General features: G+C 42.6%; 2 protein-coding genes and 1 non-coding gene across 12 annotated transcripts in view; 2 read left to right on the top strand and 1 right to left on the bottom strand.

Annotated features, from left to right (window-relative positions):
- Positions 1 to 9,299: 9,299 nt before the first annotated feature.
- RPL30 (ribosomal protein L30) lies at positions 9,300 to 12,009 on the top strand (the record flags this gene model as incomplete). Its single annotated transcript, XM_026842035.1, has 3 exons — positions 9,300 to 9,463; positions 10,558 to 10,688; positions 11,843 to 12,009. Coding segments are annotated over 3 exons (345 nt in total), but the record flags the coding sequence as incomplete, so codon positions are not given.
- LOC113477439 lies at positions 11,499 to 11,633 on the top strand. Its single transcript, XR_003397904.1, has one exon. It is a non-coding gene; the product is annotated as a small nucleolar RNA SNORA72 (small nucleolar RNA).
- Positions 12,010 to 12,128: 119 nt separating the features above from the next.
- Positions 12,129 to 18,666, bottom strand: part of MATN2 (matrilin 2) — a 76,963-nt gene continuing 70,425 nt past the window's right edge. For 4 of the 10 annotated variants that reach the window (XM_026842026.1, XM_026842029.1, XM_026842030.1 and 1 more), the window contains 4 exons: positions 16,489 to 16,560; positions 15,822 to 15,923; positions 15,488 to 15,583; positions 12,129 to 13,872 (listed from right to left, as the gene is read on the bottom strand). In XM_026842026.1, the coding sequence (XP_026697827.1) occupies positions 13,820 to 13,872; positions 15,488 to 15,583; positions 15,822 to 15,923; positions 16,489 to 16,560 (323 nt within the window). In that variant the 3' untranslated portion in view covers positions 12,129 to 13,819. Of the gene's footprint in view, positions 13,873 to 15,487; positions 15,744 to 15,821; positions 16,561 to 18,666 lie in introns of those variants that run through there. The other 6 variants (XM_026842027.1, XM_026842028.1, XR_003397725.1 and 3 more) reach the window with 6 other exon arrangements.

Genomic DNA, 18,666 nt, shown 5'->3' with positions numbered 1-18,666 from the left:
CCGCCCTGTTCATCCATCCGCCCTTGAGGCTTCCTTCCGTGTGCCGTGCGGGTGCCGCGAGGTCTGTGGCAGCAGCCGAGAAGGGGACTGCGGGCCCGTGCGGCAGCAGCCGGGCACCCGTGAATTTAATCCTGGGTGCGGGTACGTGTAGGTAGAACTCGCTAGCAAACTTCAGGGCAGGCTGGCGACGAACAGAGGGAGAGCCGTCACCGGGTAAGGGGGGCCAGGGTCTGGGCGGGGATATTAGGCGGACTTGGATGCCACGCAGATGTTTGAGGGTCCGTGGATGTGGTTGTGCTTGTGAACCTGAGACCGCGGGGGGGTTCTGTAGGGAACCCCAGTCCGGAGAGGAGCTGCGGGACGGGGCTGTCTGCACGGCCGGGGTGTGTGGTGCGTGCTGCTCCATGCAGGGCCGTGCCTTGGCATCCCGGGGGGTGTGCACAGAGGGGGCTCAGCCTCGCTACCGGCCCTCCCGGCAAACCCCAACGGCACTGGATGCACCCGTGGGGCTGGGATGGGGAGACCTCGGGACTCTGCAGCTGGGAGCAAGGAGGAATCCCTGAGTTGCAGGGTCCCCTGGATTCAGCAGCCACCTCTAACACCCTTACCATCAGCCTTAAAGGTAAAATAAAGATAATACTATTTTTATATTTGCGTGTAGGCAAATCAACAGATGTCCAGGGAAGTCCGGGTGGTGTAGAAACTTTCCAGAGGGTAAGACTTAAGAATGTTTGACATATATTTGCTTGCATAAACAGGGCCAGTGTATTTTATTTATTGCACCCAAGACATGTGTCCTTCAAATTATCACCCATTCTTCTAAATAAACGTTTTTTATCCATCCAGAAATGTGTTCAGACAAATCATATTCTATTTGGACGTTTGTCTGGGGTTTGTTGATGTCCTGCAGCCAAGGTGAAGCAGTAGCAATAACTCCAGCGCGCCTGCAGGACATACGGAAATCCTGGACCTGTGGTATATATACCCTATGGTATCTGTACTGTCACTGCAGGACACGTGTCAAGCTCTGGCGCACCTAGGAAAAACTGATACAGACACGGTACATACTGTATGGATGGATAGAAGGTGTACCCGGTGCTGTGAGACTCATGGCATGTGCAGTGCGCACTGAGTGCACCTATGTCACTCTGGGAAATCAGGCAAACATATGAGGAGCAACACAGGAGGGAATACACCATGCAAGCCTAAACACATTAACTTCTGCTTGCACAGCTTGAGTTCATTTTTAGGACACTTTTTTAAAAAATAGAAAAAAATATAGGCTGTATAGATTTTTCTGTGGCTATATATAAGATTTCTACCAGACACTAGACAGTGAAATGCTGGTAACTAGCATTAGCAAAGCATGTTGCTGTATGAGCACAAAAGCAGGAACTCAACAAATGGCTTAGCAACTTCAAAGTTAATTTCAGAAATATTTAATGTTCATGCAGCTGGTGTGAAATCCTGACAGTGCTGTGGTGGGAGCTAGGCAGGTTTCCTACACAGCACCCGTGGGTTCCCTGTACAGCACAGATGCAGGTACCTCGGTGTCAGAGGTGGACGTCTGTGTGAAGACACCCAGGCACCCACCTATTGCCTACCAACTGGGATGGGCTCTGCTGCCACAGACGTCAAAGTAGAAGCATCTGTGCTTGCAAAGGAGTCCTGACAGCTGAGGAAGCTGCCTCTAGACAGCACCTATGGAAGGGAGGGATGGCAAACGTATCTGATATCCCACCTTTATTTCAAAGATGTTCTTTCAGAGCACAAGGGAAGGAGGCTGGGCCACCAGGACAGACTCATTGAGCACCAGGCACTGAAGAAAATAAAAAACTAAAAGCTACATTCAGTTCTCTTGCCTGCAGAGCTTTGTACCTGATTCCCTCCATATCCTAACCAAAGGGTAAGTTGTGCAGAGTGCAACTACCATCCATCTCACTGAAGCAGTGGAGAAAGGAATTCAAGATTTATGAGGCCCAAGAGAGGGAACATGTGTGGGCATGTATCAGCAGCCAAGGGCGCTCACTGGGGAGGGTCAGGGCTGCTTTGTACTTCTTGTTCTGTAAACAGACCTTGGATAAGGTACAGGACTAGGAATGAGAACTCAAGGACCATTTGGCAGGTGACGCCCAGAATCACTAAATAACACTTTCATGGTCTCCTTCCCTCCTCCCATGGGTAAAGGACAAGTTGCAACTTTTCAGCAGAAAGACTGAACACAACAGAACTGGTAGGTGGACATGGTAGGACAAAGCTGCCCCTTGGTGTATCATCTGTATTGCCATGGGTCAGGCTTGAGCAACATGTGCCCGCTGCAGATCATTTGGCACAAACACATTCCCTCAGGGTAACATGCTGCTCCGCAGCTGCCTGTGTGCCACTGGCCTGCCTTGCTGGGAGCACCAAGATGATCACCCCTCCACCAAAAGCAGCAGTTCCCTGGGTTTACCTTGGGGGCAGGTTACACATGCTGATGTAGATCAAGAGTTCACTGTGCAAATGTGAACTAGTGCATGCTCCCTTCTTCAAGCTTCTGTATGTCCAAGCAAACATGGCTGAGGCCAAGACAGGGCTGGGGCAGATGCCAGTTAGGCTTGACCTTTTTATTTCTGCTTTCTAGATAGTGCATATCACTGTGTTAGCGTGCTCACCTATTGGCCAGGGTAAGTGGCAGTGACATGGGCTTTCCAGTGATGCAGGGTGAGGTGTTTTAGAAGCAGGAGTCTCAGGGTTGGGGAAGTGAGACATAAGTGTGAGACTGAAAATGAGATGAGGTTCCTGGGTGCGTGACAAGTGGCGGGAGTAGGCAGGGGCAGGGAGCGAGAGGGTATGGGAGCAAGGGCTATGGCAGCAGCACTCACAAGCTATGCCCTGTGCTTGTACAAAGTCCCCAAAAAAGACAGCAAGTGATCTAGCAGCTGCAGCATGATGTTGGCAGATGAAAATCCCTGGTAGCTTTCCCATCCCTTCCCCTGGGCAGGGCCCCTCTCCACAGACTCTTTGCCTTCTCTAATCTGAACCACTGTGGTGCTGCCCCAGATGAAGGCAGTACCAAAGTAGTTTAACAACAGTTTAACATTTTTACAAAGGAAAATTATTTTATTCAGGAATATAAATTGGGAAATTAAAATGTAAATTGGGAGTGTTCAGGGTTAGCTGTATCACCAGAGGTAGAGCAACAAATACCTATGTCCTCTTACACACAAGCAGATATACATTTCCAAAAGCAAGCTTTGTAAAGATTTCTCCAAGGTTGTGGCAATTTTTAAATTTCCCAGGCTATTGCTACATGATCAAGCTTGTTTCACTCATTCCAGAGCTCACTGGCTGTTAATAATTTTGAATATTTAGATATGATTCGTACTGTAGCTATTAAATTTATATCTACTTTCTGATAGACCCAAATTCTGGTTTTCTAAATCGCAGCAGACTTTTCCGAACATTATATTAATCATGAGTTTTCTTTTTAAACTGTGACTCCTTTTCTCAACTCTTTGATTATTCTGTACAGAAAGACCAGTACTGACCAAGCAGTAAAATATTCTAAATTGTTTATTGTGGCAGATAATTCAAGTCTAATGCAAATTTGTGTAGCTCCCCTGAAGGCTGCTCTGTGATTTATGAACTGCAGAGAACTGCCTTCTGAAACCACTATTTTTGTTTTGCCTGGGATGGCAGTGACCTTGAAACTTAGCTCCTATGATATACCTTCCTAGAAAGGAGGGAATCTGAAGATTTTACCAGACTAATTACTGTCTTTAGAAATTAGCACCTGTGGATTTCTGCACAATTTGGCCCTTATAAAATCCAAGTATCTTGTTGTACTGGCACTATATTTAAGCTGGCAACACATACAGCTCTACAAATATATGTATTTATATATTTTTATGTGTGCATATACACATACTCCTTAGCATCCTTTTACGGGCTGAAAATATATCCAAGGTGTGCAGATACCCAGGTATTCATGATAGACAGTATTTAAACTCAAGATTTTCCCCGTCCTTAATGAGATAACCTTTCTGTGTTAGGCCCATTTTCCTCTACAGCTTCCCTTCGTTCGCATCCATATCCAGTGGACCTGTGCACTTCTGGGATTCCAAATTCTCAGCAATCTGAAACAAAGAGCTGCATTTGTCTGTCTGACACCAGAGGGGATAGTTTGGTGCATGACTGTGTGAAAATTGGATTAACATGTTTGCATTTGCTGTAAACACGATGAATATCAGAAAACACAGTCTGCCACTTTTAATAGCCCTGACAAGTGCAGAAGGAGAAAATAATGGCTGCAGGTGTTCAGACAACATTTTGTGTAATTGTGCAGAGATTTTGATGGGACTAAAAATGTAGAAACGAACAGGACTGTATTTTTGCATATTTTCATCCTATCAAAATAGTATACTTTGGTCATATTGGTAAAATAAAGATGTGGCTTTTCAAAAGATGAGTCTTCTTGTTGGAATTGAATCTTGTCTTTCAGGGTTAGCGTGTGACCTCTGGCGTCTGAAGGATAGCTGAAAATATGCTGCCTCTGCCTTGCAGTGACTCTAGCAGACATTGCAACTTGAAAGTGCCCCCCAATCACAGCACGTGTTTCTTGGTTCTTTGCTGGTAATGGGTCAGTACCTGTTGTCTCAGGCACCCAGCAGCTCTGACAAGGAGCAAGTCCTGAGCTCTACTCTTTGCCTGCTGATGCTCAGGGAAGGGGGGTAAGCAGGGGTACAGCTTCAGATGTTCCTCTGCGTCTCTGGCTGTCAGGGTGATTCCCAGTTTCTCTCATGGTCAGTGGTGCCGCTGCTTCAGCTTGATGAGGATCTCAGAAGTTCAGAGAATTTAACAGTGATCCATCCCAGGCTGGGTGTCATGTACACTCATTTTTTAGACCTCAGTACTGTTTCTTTTTCCTCTTCTTCTTTCCAACCTTTTCTCTCAGTTAACTATACACCATCCACAACAGTACACATAATTAGCACACCTACCTTTTTTCTTAGTGCCTCATTTTACTGTCATTGGAGTACATGTCATTTTTCGAATTGCAGTGAGACCATCCTGTTAACGAGCTGACAGTATTATTACCATTGCACTTGAAGGGGCAATGTTTGGGGTTCCATAATGTGGAGAAAAAGTGGCTTTGGGATTTATTTGCAGAAACGTGTGTGCCTGTGCTGCATGGATGGGCCCACTCTGCAGCATGCCTAGTGCTTATTCCTTGCAGCTGAACTGCAAGAGACCCACGGGTGATCCCAGCCAGCCCCAACATGTGAAGAAAAACACATGAGCTTGCTTGTCTGTCCTCAAGTATGCGTATATGCAGCTGTCATGGCTTGCACTGTTGTTTGCTGGCACGCTGGCATTGGTGTCAGTCAGTGCTGCCGTGGGACCTCCTTGCCTTATGCTTTCTCCTCCCCCTCCCTGGCTGCACATTTCCACCCCCTGCAGAACTTCCCACTGGTTGTGTCAGTACTGCTGTGGGACGTGTTACCAAATGAAGCACTGACTTGACTTAAAAAGAGCTTTTAGAAAAAGATCAGGGTGGGAATTCTTTCAGCTGCCATCTCTACTGAAGTTGATGTAATGTCATGAAGTTATGGCCTCAACTAAAGGCTGTTAACTGTTACTGCAGTCATGACTCAGGAACCTGTAATTTCATGTCCAGACTCAAAGAAAATAAGGCTTCTTTATTATCTTAAATATTTTCCATCTTCTAGATTACTTAGAATTTCTCAGACACGCTGAGTTGGTTTCACATTTCTCCAGGTCTAAAATGATGAAGTTGCTCTCCAATTTTTGGGATGCTCCACCAGTGACTTTTCCCACAGTGCTCTTACTCTCCTGATTTATATCTCTAACTGGTGCTTTCTTACATAACCTTACCAGCATTTTGGGGGGAATGAGGGTGGTGAGAGACTTCCTTCAAGGCCACTGCTCTCCTGATTTGGATTAAATTATCTCCTTCTCCATTGGAAACTCTGCCCCTGCCCTCTCACTAAGCAAGTGCAGAGTAAGGGCCAGGGTAGAAGAAGGGCCAGGGTAGAAGAAGCAGTAAGGGAGGAGGAGTGACCCTGCTTCTTCCACGTACCAGCCTGCAGAGCCAGAGGAATACCCGAGTCAGCATGTGAAGGAATTACCTCCCTGGTTGAGTGTGGCCAGTGGGGCAGGCAGGAGGGCTGGCTATAGCCACGGTACCTGCTGTTAGTGCTGGGAGAAGTAATGGTGATTTTCTCAAGGTTATCAGCAGCTCCCTGGGTTTTTCCATCTTGAGACTTGTTTGTTGGAAATGTCGATGTTTGCTCCTTCCCTCCTTTTATTTCTGCTGTATCATGGCCTTGTCATGGATGGGAGCTCAGCATCCCCTACGGAGGGTGCCTGGGTGCCAGACTCTGCCTGATGTACCTTCCCCTATGGTTTAATTCTCAAACACCTGCATTGTTAATACCCATTCACTCCCAGCTGCTGATTTTAATAGAAGAGTGGCTGTATAATACTGTTTAAGGAATGTTGGTGGGGCCAAAGCTTTTTCTGCCTTCTAGTGTTGCTTTCATCTGACTTGGACTGGCCCTTTGCCTTTATAAAGGGCATTTTATGGACCACAGACCCCCAGGAGAGGTCTTTGTGGCCACAAAAGAGATTTGGGGGGTGAGAGACAATAGTGCCCATTTCTGCTCTATTTCCCCCCACTGATCCTTATTCCACCCAGATTTAGGGACAGAATTTGGGGTCCAATGACCAAAGTGTCTGTCAGAAAATTCTTTAGGAAATGCAGGGTTATTTTAAAAACACATCACTGGAAAGAACTAGTTTTATAAACTCTGAAGGAGAATTTCATTCTCTCCTAATTTGAGCGGAGGTTTCAAGGGTACCCTTGAAAACAGCTCCCTCTTCCGGAGCTGTGCACAACTTCCACATTTTGCAGTATCACATAAAACATGGGTGGCATAGTCGAAAGGAATTGCACCGAGGACTTTACGAGGACCACTGAGCTTTATATTCTCTTCCTAGTAATTACAACAAGCAAGAAAAGATGACTGTAAAACCAGGTAAAAGTTTAAAGAATTAAAAGCAAAGTCACAATCTGATGGTAGGAATAACAGCAATGCACCTGAGTGCTGGGGCACAGAGAGGAAGCGGAACAAGAAAACAGTAAAATGCAAAATGGAGTTTAGCTTTCAGCTACCAAAGAAAATAAAAGTTTGAAGTACACTTCAAAATTGATTTAATTATACTCTATAAAGGGTTGAAAATCATTTCAGTGAGTGAAATGGGACTATAAAGACACATCAAAATGTAACATTATTATTATTGATACAGTACGTATTTATATGTGATTAATCTAGAAATTATTCCCAGAGGAGTTTACAATAAGAGATGGACCAATGTCTGACTATTTCACCTGGGATATTTAAGCTCCACTTTGGTGATATTTTTTTTCTAACATACCTTTATTTTATCTTTATCTCAGTGTTAGCAGTTTAGATCTTAATCTAGGTTCTTGAACTCATCTGTCAAAACCTACGGTTGTTATCACTCATCTACACAGAAAACGTAGTTGGGATGATGGTGTGCGTTTTGACCAAAGGCTGCTTGTCACTGAGAAGGTTAGCCTCTTATAAATATTTTGTTAAGGCGTGTGATCATATACCAGAAAAAAGGTAGCATGGAGGTAGCCATGCCAGTAGAAAGGCATAACAGTATATTGCTATAAATTATTCTCCTTATTTGAAATAAGCTCTATTAATACAACCATGCTAGAGTAACTGAATACAACATGCTTTGGATGGGCTTTTTTAGTTAGTTGCTACATATCCCATATCAGCAAAGGCATCAGACTTCCTAAATCCAACGGGCACAAGACCCTCCCATGCTTGTGCTAACCCAGGCAAATCTAGAAAAGCTTTTACACTAGCTTTGTAATGTCATAAGAAAATTAAATTCTTCGGGGGTACCTTTCTGGTGCAGTGTGTCCTAAGAGCATGAAGTCATACCAGGAGAAGACTTGCTGTCCTGTGGGTGGACCCTGGGCCTCCTCCTGAGGTCTGTCACAGGATAATGTGACAAACCCACACCCTGAACACCCCCTTTGCTCATCACTGCAATGCCCAGGAAGGTGCCAGCTGGAGTGGTGCTCACTGCTTCTCCCTGCCCCAACCTGGGGTGTCTGTCCTAGGCCAGACACCACTGTGAGACTGATAACTGTTCTTAGCCTGAAACTGAGAACCTCATGTCATAACCATGTTCATAGCGCATGCGTGTTCAGCAAGCTAATTTTCCAGCTGTTGGTTTCCAGAGCCCATGGGGGCCAGGAGGAGGTTTCCCTGCACTGTGACTCCAGCACAGCAGAGGACAGAGCTGCTGTCATGAGGGCCAAGGCCATTGCACAGCAAGGTGGGAGAGAAGTGCCATTGTCCCCAGCAAACCCGGGAGCTTTACTAAGGACACCCAAGCTGAACCCACTAATGGACGGGGCGGCGGAGGGGGGCGGGTCGCGCTGCGAGGAGGCAGAGTGGCCCCCGGCAGGGTCTGGGACCGCGGGGGGCCCTGAGCACAGCCGGAGATGTCTCTGGCGGCCCTCTGAGCTTGGGTCGTGCCTTCTTCCTTGCACAGTCTGTCAGCCGCACCCTACGGTCGCCTACCACCGGCTTCTCTGATCTCGGTTCCCTCCTGTGGACTCTCCCGGGCTGCTTACAAGGCCTGTGCTAGCTGGAGGAAGGGGGAGCTGGCGCTGACTTCCCGGTGCGGGTGGGGCTCAGCTTTTGTAATTCCTGTCCTGCTTTTCTCTTAGAGCGACTCTGGAAAGTACGGGTTTCTTGTTAGCTGGAGGTGTTCGTTCTTGCAGATGAACTTGTTGTCATGAGTACCATGCTCTCCCGTTGGGAGTGTCAGCTCGTACTGCCTGTGATTACTTGTTTCTGCTAACTGATATAACGCTACTAGTGTGTGCCCTAGGAAGAGACAGACAGGCTCCAAAATTTGCAAGACAGAGGTAGTATTGAACTTGACTAGCTGAGAGCTCTTTTGCCTGTCAAATACGCCCGGGTGTTACTAATATATGTAGATAGCAGCAGCAATGCTTTAAGATGTATTTTCCTCTTACAAGATAAATGTTTAAGAAGTATTTTTATGAAGTTGGGAAGACACAGTAGTGGCAACCCTCTTCTCTGCAAGCTTTCCCATATTCATGTGGTAGGCTGGCTTTTCTTATTCTGCATTGCAAATTATAGGGAAATTATTAAATGATTGCTTATATTTGGAATTTGTTAATTTTCTTGCAAAATGTAAAGTAACATACTATTATCCTTTTTTACATTCTTTTTCAGAAAAAGTCCCTAGAGTCCATAAACTCTAGACTTCAGCTGGTTATGAAAAGTGGTAAATATGTGCTAGGATACAAACAGACTCTGAAAATGATTCGGCAGGGCAAAGCCAAGTTGGTCATCCTAGCCAACAACTGTCCTGCTTTGAGGTAAGCAGATGTATTTAAAAGCAGGACAGATTCTCTGTACAAATATGGTATGTTATGTCATGTTAATTGCTACAGCAAATTATTATGCAGAGTACTTTGGAATATTCCAGAATGCTATGAAATAAAAGTGATGGATTGTTTGATATATAATGATTTTGGGTCTGGATGTGTTGAAATGCTTTCCAACATTTTTCTACCTTTCTAATTCAGAGAGTTTGCGCTAGTGAAGATACTGTAAGCTTTTCACGCTGTGATAGCGTTCATTAAAAGTATAGTGGGGCTGAATTCCTATGTTTTTTCAAAGTACTGTATTGGAAAATAATTTTACAGGTAAGGAAACTGGTATTGACAGTGTTTTGAAATATTTGAAGAACAGAAAATTTGCTGTCCAAGTTAGTTATAAATTTAGGTTCCTGGTTAGTGAAATTGCTTTTTTGAGAATGAAATCTTCGCTAACTTCCTGACAGTTTCCTTGTTAAATTTCTGGCCCTTTTTGTCACCAAGGGATATTGACAGATTCAAGAAACTAAACGCAGAAAACCAAAATTAGATACTTGAGAAATGGCGGCACTGTTAACAGTAGGCAGCATGTTAGTGGGAATCCCAAAAGTGCCTGAGGAACAGTATTTACCACTAGAATCTCCTGATGGAAGTCAGAAGAGAAGGGAATATAGATTGACTTTTGTTTTTAAAAGCAATATACAGTTTCTTTAACAGCTAGCAGCAGCCTCTGGGTATCGGCATTAATAATGATTGTCACTTATGTACTTTGGCATAGCTCCTACAACCTTTTGGAAGTCTGTAAGTCCTGAATCCCCTTCTTCCCTGTAGAAATGAACATGTGTAGGAGCAACCTTAAGGATTTGCACTCCAGAAGTGGGTGTGCTGTTGAATACCTTAAGCACACTTCTGGATAAGGGTTCCTGAGCTACAATGCAGTAGTGATATTGTCTGGCAAGGAACAGATGCGGTTTTCTGAGTGGGAAGGAAAACTGTAAAGTTTAAGTGTGATTAGAATTAAAGCTGCTCTTGCTGTTTTATAGTCAAATCAGAATCCCCTGTCAGTCCTGTAACACCTAGTTTTTTAATTTCAGAAAATCAGAGATTGAGTACTATGCTATGCTTGCCAAGACTGGTGTCCATCATTATAGTGGCAACAACATTGAACTGGGCACAGCATGCGGAAAATACTACAGAGTGTGCACACTGGCCATCATTGATCCAGGTATGTCTCTTGCAGTATAGTAACCAACTGGGGACATATCAGTGGTTCCTCTGTTTACCTGTGAGTAGCAGCACTGAGCAAGTAATATTCAGGGATGATGACACACTTTGCTGTTCTTTTCTGTCAGGTTGAACTCTTTAATTACAGTTTCTCTGATCAAGATCCTGTTCTTCTGTGAGTCCTAGGGTCTTAGAACCTGGAATTATGGCTGGTTATGTTTGCGTATGGCTCCTTTTACTGCTAAATCCTGTGAGCATTCATAGTCTGTAATTCAGTGGCTGGGAAGCAACTTCATGGTACATGTTTCTGAGCCCATCAGTTAGAATGTGAGCTTGTGCAACGTGCTGTTTATATCAACCTTGTTTGATGTTAATCTAAGACAGGATTGTGAGTGGTTTTGCTTCCCAAAATGATATATATACAGAAATAACCTGTATGCAGGTGGATACTAATCCAGGGTTGAAAATCATATTAAAAATTCCATTTTAAAAGTGTAAGCACTCTTTGTCCCAGGGTTGCTCAAGTTCCTGATACAGACTGCTCATGAGGTGACTTCTCAACCTCTTTCCAGAATCTTCTAAGAGAAGAATCAATCTTTTGTTCTGTTGATCAAAATACAATACACGTGGACTTGATTTCTTTAACTTTCACCATATGTTCCCCAAATTACATTGGTTTGAATATGATGTTTATTCAGAAAACTACTTAGCTTGCTTGTATTCAAATACGAGCTGTAAACATGATTTTCAAAATGTTACTTCTAGGTTTCATTCTGGGTGGGGAAGGAACTGCAAGTTTTACCACTATGTAATGCGAATATTCTCGCTGTCCTGATATTTTCGTGATCAGGGGAGGCTAGACATTCGCTATATTAAAACTATGCATTGTGTCCTCCAGGACTAGATTGTTGCTCTAGTACTGGCTTTGTAAATGCTAGTAACAGGTACATAATTACTGTAAAAATATTTTGTATGGATTAGCACAGTAGTTACAGGTATATTTAATTGAGCCATCACAATGACTTTTTTTGAAACAGACTATTGTGGTTTTTATTTGTGGAATCAGTATGTTAGAGTCTTTTTTATTTTCTGGTTTATTTCTGAAAACAGATTTTTCTGTGGATCCTCTTGTAATAATATATTTTTGTTTTACAGGTGACTCTGACATCATTAGAAGCATGCCAGAACAAACCAGTGAGAAGTAAATGCTGTAAAGTGTTATTTCTACAATAAAACTGGTTACAGATGTGTTTTACAAAAAATTTGTATTATACCTTTGCTGGTTTTAGGGCACATACTATATAAATGAAGATTGATTACCACTGCTGTGTTTCCTGTTCTGTTAGAAATAACCTTCACAGGACAAAACTCACTGTTTTCTTTCTCAAGAAGTTGTGGATCTTGAGAGGTAAGTGGAGGAAGACTTGATCATGGCAAGTATGGTGCCAAATCCCAATAGTCTAGGTCTGCTCTAATTTTCAGTTTTGGAGTGCTAATGCAAAAACAAGACGTAATGTGAGGTACAGTAGCAAATTTAGGATATTGGTGGGGGATCTCAAGGGATTTACTTACATTTTAAAAATTCACACTATTTTTACCAAGTCAATCACAAAGTACTAACGCAAATTATCCCTTTTTCCTTCTGAGAGAATATATATAAATAGCAAATAGGATAGCTGCTAGACATTGAAAGTATGATGTTACATATCCCAAGATACCACCTAAGTTCTCAAGTCTAACTTTAAATTAGTACCTTTTTTAGTTTTCTGAAGATGTTACGTTAAAGACAGATGAGTTGGATGTTTTCAAGTCACTATTGTTGAGGACACTATCTTTACAGATCTGTGCTTGTTTTGTGCAAGACCGTGCCTGCAGGATGTTCCTTATTACTAGTGATTATTAATGGAGGTGCCAGTGCTTTGCTGACATGCAGTAAAAGAAACACCTAATGAAAATCATATGTACCGGTATCCTTGCAGGACTTGCATTCTGTTTGCCAAAGTATACTAAAGCACAAAGTACCTTTTAAAGCTTGCTGCTACCTATCCATGCGCACTCATTAGCTTATGTGAGATCACTTCATCTAGTTTTGCTGCAGCTGTTTCTGCTTCAGGTATGGAATGCATGAAGTTGTTTATTTCCATTTGGAGATAGTAAAGAGGCAAACCAACATGTGTCAGAGCAAAGGAGGAAGTGCTGGTGTCACTACCTATTAAACCACAGGTCTGGATCACTTCAAGAGATAGTTTAGATACTGCTGTTAGTGTGGAAGTAAAGCTAGCAGAAGCATACTGTTTTCTGCCAAGGGAAAGAAGTAAAACTTCAAGGCATTTCAATTGGCCTGAAAGGATGGAAGCAATTTGCTGTATTTGTCTTAGTGTTTGATGGACAGGCATGCAGCTATTTGTATTGCCCAAAGAATGTTTTCATCAATTAAATACTAGTTGCATTCAGGAAAGTTAGAGAATCATTGAATGCTGACGGAGGAACAGCAGGGAGAAGTTACATGGTCTGGATGTGATAAAAGAAACTTCAGATTATGACACCCTGATAATCCAGCAGACTTCCAATTTGTGCTTTTACTTACATTACAGTTTCAACACAGATGTATAAATTTGCATTTTTACTTCCAACTGATCTCAGTACTCATTTGAAGAATGAGTGAAACCAAATTGCTGTGAATGTTGTCCCACTTGTTCTGTTTTTATATATGTATGTATATATAGAACTGTATATATGCACACAGACAGGGTGCTTAAAATACTAGCAGAGTAAAGGAGGGAAACGCAGAAAAGCAAGCCAAGTAAATTCATACCCTAAAAGTATTTCAAAACATGGTTACACTTCAAAAAATAATTGTTTTATTATTTTGCATAGCTTATTTCAGTTGTTTAGTTTTGCTTGATTAGAATTTTTGCTAGTTACTAAATTGTTTATATGTATAAAATTTTCAACATTTCTTATCTGCAATCAATGCAAGACAGAACACATAGTATATAGATGCAGGGATTTAAAATCTTTGCTACTTCAGACATGTGGATGATTTGTTCTACTTTGAACCAGTTTAAGAAAATCGTTCTGACAAGTTTGTATGTATAAATATACAGTGTAGTATACACTTTTAAATTCTGGTCAGTATTTTAGCCTGTTTTCCAAGTCTTCCATTCTCTTCGTCATTTCTTCCAGTAGACAAAAGTTAAGGAAAGGGAGGTACTGATAGGATGCATTAATAGAAGTGTCAGCTGACTGACTGCTATGGTCCATTAACATTTGTTTCTACTTTTTGTTATCTCTGACTCACAGTAGTTTCTGATATCATAGTCCCCTGTATTTTCCTGTTCTGCTTCGATCAGCTGAGGTGAGAAAGCTGTGTGAAGCCCCATTTGTTGACAGGCATACCTTGACATGAAGTTCAGGCTACAGCTTATTAAAAGGGCTGGTGGGTCTGAAAACTGGCCTCTTTTAAAGAGAAGCTAAATACTTATCCTAGTTAATGCTATTAAAAGAATGTTTCACTTAATCACATGGAAGACTAGCTAACAGTGAATTACAAAATAGTACAGACTCTATGACTGAAGTAGGAATGTCTGCTGATCTATTCCTGCCTTACAGTGGTGTAGCATAGGGTACTGTTTTCACAAAGCCAGTGGTTCCAGACAGATGTGGAGTGGAGCAGAGGCAGTTTCATGGGATCTGTGACTGGCTCCACTGAAAGTAAGAAGCTGTAGCAATGTAAAGTGGTGTACAGCATCACTATCCTAATAGCACCTCCCGCTGACAGGAGTGTTCTGTCAGTGGCAGGAGATTGGTTTGCTACTATTCACCTGACCAACTTTCTCCAAGAGCCATAGTAAGGCTGGAGCTAGGGGAAGCTGAGAAGAAGAGGGGACCTAGCATCAAGAGAAAACTGAAGGACTGAGGCCCACCTTAAAAGGACTAAGTTACTGCACCCCACTCTGCTTGTTTGCTTAGTGTCTTGATTTCAGTGCTTTAAGATCTTGCACAAGGGAACATGGAGAACCTGGCATAAAAGTGGGATATTAGACAAGGGTCTGTTAGAAATTGGTTAGGATAGACAGGCAAATTTGAGTTGAGGCTCTGAGGTTGGCCAGAACAGCCATGTGGCCCCCCCATCACATTGACAGCAGGAGAATCTACCCCCTTGCTAGTAAGGTGCAAGAGTGGGAGTCCTGCTTCTGTGGGGACTAGCCTGCCCATACATCAGGTTTGTGTTTGGTAATTCCTCAACTGTCATGCAGAAGGGATTACTATGTGCATGCTAGTGTCATTTGAGGTGCTTTTTATGCAACATCAATGTTTTTCAAGTGTTTACAGAGGAAAAGTTCAAGCAGTAGAAACTGCATTCATCTGATAGTTAAATGTAGTTGGGTACAAATAAGTTTGGATTGGTCACTCTGAATTTTATGTTCTGTAACGAGCTACTTTTGTAGCCAGTTCTCCCTCTCCCCCAGATACCATCTGAAGAAATAATGCAAAGCAAAGAGTGTTAGTCTTGAATCCAATGTGTCATTTTGCTGTCCCTGAAGGGGACTGTTGTTAGGAATTATTAAAATTTAAGATCCTTAATTAATATTTTGGTCCCTTCTGTGAAGGAGAGGCAGATTTCAAGTCTTAAAAGCCTTGCGTCTTGGAGTTTAACTATCTATTACGTAGTTTAGTTTTTCATTACAGTAGATTGATGTGAGTTATGGAGACAGCTTAGACTTGATGTGTTTTAGATTCCTGTGACCTGCCCCCCCCTTGTCTTGTATGTAAGAAACAATTGTTCTTAAAGGATATATCGCTGAGTGAGTTTTCTTACTTCATTGGTTGCATAGTTCTGAAATGTCACAAGGTTTTCACATTTGCACTGGTCTTTATCTTTTGAAGCTGTTGCTGAAAAACGGAAACAGTCAAGCATAAGCTAAATGCTGAATAAATTGAAAGGGATGGGGGAGGAAATGACAAGGACTTATAAATGCAGAGCAGGTTTAATACAGCTTCCTGTTCTCAAATCAACATCCAAAGGAATGCTCTGGGGCAGATTTTGTAAATACTGGAAAATAGTACACAACATTCAGATCTGTATTTAAAGAGCAGTCTGTATTATTCTAAATGAAGGTAACATGATTACCTGTTGAGTGAGTGTGACTGTCTTCAAAAAGATACTTGTGGTGTACTGCAAGATTGGGACAGGCAATGACATCTGTGATGGCTATTGTGGTTGATTCAGGTCCTGCAGGAAACCCCCCAAAACTCTAAAAATCAAACCCACTTTGCTTAATTACTCAGTAACTTTTTTTTCTACTCACATGCACAGAGTTCTCCTTAATTAGTAATCTCACTGATTGCAGTGAGGATCATTCATGGAGAGGACTAGGGATACAAAGATGTGAAAGAATCGAGCTGTTAGGCTGCATTTACTGTATACATGATATAAGTTGTGGGTTGCAGAACTGAAAGGGAGTTGTGAAGGTTCCTGTGAGAAACAGAAGTGATTTAAAGCTGAACATGCTTTGAAATATCAAGCACAGTATTGAAATACAAGTTTCCCCATGAAATAATTCATTTGGATGGTGTAAGAAGCATGCAGCCATGCGTTTGTTATGGTGAATCTCAAATGTTTTGTACAAAGCAGGTTTGAATTACAGAAAGGAGGGTGGCTTGGAGAAAGGTAAGAAGGGGAATGGGATGAACAGTTCTCCTAGGTGAATTGTTAGGGTTCTCTACAGAAGGTGGCATGAAAAGGCCATTTAGCAATAATATGGGGAGACAGCAGGACACCGAGTTAAACAGCCAACCTGAAGGCTGTGGACCAGTCTTACGAAGTCTCCCAGATGCTGGATCCTGCTGGTGAGCTGACATTTTCAAGGCTGGTAGAAAGAAATTGCCAAAGGAAATGAGATCACAAAATAAGCAATAAAAATGTTCACATTCCCTAGAAGCAGAGAGGTTTCTTACTAGTGACTCAGTGTTTTTGTGTCATAACACATGGAGAATGCTTCATACCTGTGCAGTTTAGAAGAGGTTCAGTGTTGATGGAAACTCCAGGACTCACCCTTCAACTCAGACTATTGGAGGAACTCCTCCAAAACCAGAAGCGCTTTACAAATTGATTAATAGTAGTGAAGCAGTCTGAAATGACAGCAATCCACTTTGTGTCCTTTATTGAAAATTCTTGCATGTCATCCATCAATCCTTTGGGGTGAACTGAATACAACGTCTTGGAGAAGAATGAAATTTCTTACTCTCCTTCAATTTTCCCCTTTATAATGGGAAACATTGATGAGGGTGTTGGGAGTGTTGAGAAGGGTGCAGTAGGGTTTTTATTTGCACTACAGTTATAAGCAAAAATACAAATTCTAATTCATGCAGCATAGTCTTTAAAATGTAGGAATTTATTTCAAACTCCATATATTTTATCTCTTCAGTCAAGAGAGAAATGGAAACCAATTTTATGTGTAGGTGTATAACCACCTCAGCCACTCTGTGCACTACACCTCTTTCTTGCTGCAAGAGGGTAAGTAGAGGTGGTTTTGGTTCCTTAAGAATGGTTCTTTTCTAGGAAATAAATGTTTCACCTTCAGTTAACTGTGGAGCTCTTAATGGCCCAGATGGGCTGAAGAACATAGGTTTAACTGCATGACTTTATCAACTGTGCCAGGGGAGCAGATGAGCATCCAGGACTCCCTCTGAATGTATCTGGAGTTCCTCCACTGAAAGGTGATGGTGCAGACTCTCCTAATATGCCATGAAGGTGCAATAGGGAAGTGGAGGATGCTTCTGGGCCCTACAGGTTTGTTTTAGCTATTGGGATCTCTGTTGGTCTAGTGAATTTTGATAGATGCAGCTGTGCAAAGTTGCACTGGGAAGATGAGACCCTCTGGGTGGGGACTGGGATGACTGAATATGAGGAACAGGGAATGAACAGAGATGAATGGTTGAGTAAGACCACTAGAGTTCAGTGGGCAGAACTACAATATTTATATATGTCCAAAAGTCTGTGTGGGAACCAGCTGGTGGAAGGAACACTCCTGGAGAGTTCAGGGCAGAGAGGTGTGGGATGAGATCACAGTGTAATGAATGAAACGAACTGAGTGAGGAGTCTGGCAGACAGATGATCATGGGAACAAGGATGGTGAGATTTGTGCAGGAGGGAAGAAACAAGATGAACCTTGAGTGTTTGACCCTGGGTAATGGTTTGCTCTAGAAGAAAATCTTCAGCCTACAGCTCTTAATGAGGAGGCTCTCTGGGAAAGGCAGAGGAACTGACCTGAAAAGTTTGACCTTTGGACACTGGGGTGGTATAGACAAATGATTAGGATTCATATGTAAGGAACAGGAAGGAAGACTCAGATATACTGTTAGAGGTGTGGCAGATGGTCTCCAGTTTGGGATGGAAATTGAGCATTTCAGAAACTCCCCAGAAACTGGTTAGGGTCCAGAGTTTTCTGATCTGATCACTTCTGTAAAGCTGTGAATAATAAGTAGTGACAGCAGCTAGCTGCAACCCTAACTCCTTTGGTGAAGTTGGTGCAGCCAACATAAATACTCAAGGGAACAATGCTAAAGGTTTGTTTTCAGTGTTCTGTTTTGTACCAAAACCTAAGTATTTTGTTAAAGACTCTGAGAAAGTGTCTTCCAAAAAGCATGTCTTCAAAAGTAGTGTCTGTTTGCACCAGTGATAGTGATCCACAGTTTGGAAGGAGAACGGAATGTTATCCAGGAGGCTGCTGCACACTGTCATCTGATCAGGGCTGGGGTCTTGTGTGACAAATACAGTGTGTGACCATGTAATTAAAGGCTCCTGTAATGCACATGCTCAGAACAGGGGTGGAGAGGCAGTGTGTACCTATAACGTGGATGTTGCTGTAGTTAGTGCTTGCAGTCAGATGAGAAATGAGCATTAACCAGGGCAATGAGTGGGAACTGTCCAACTGATTTCCTCCTAATAAAAGGCAAAAGAGAGAACCACTTTT

The sequence above is a fragment of the Athene cunicularia genome (genome assembly GCF_003259725.1).
Source record: "Athene cunicularia isolate RWA chromosome 2 unlocalized genomic scaffold, athCun1 chr2_part1, whole genome shotgun sequence".
Lineage (NCBI taxonomy): Eukaryota > Metazoa > Chordata > Aves > Strigiformes > Strigidae > Athene > Athene cunicularia.
The sequence above is the reverse complement of the archived record's forward strand: the minus strand, read 5'-3'. Positions and strand labels throughout refer to the sequence as shown.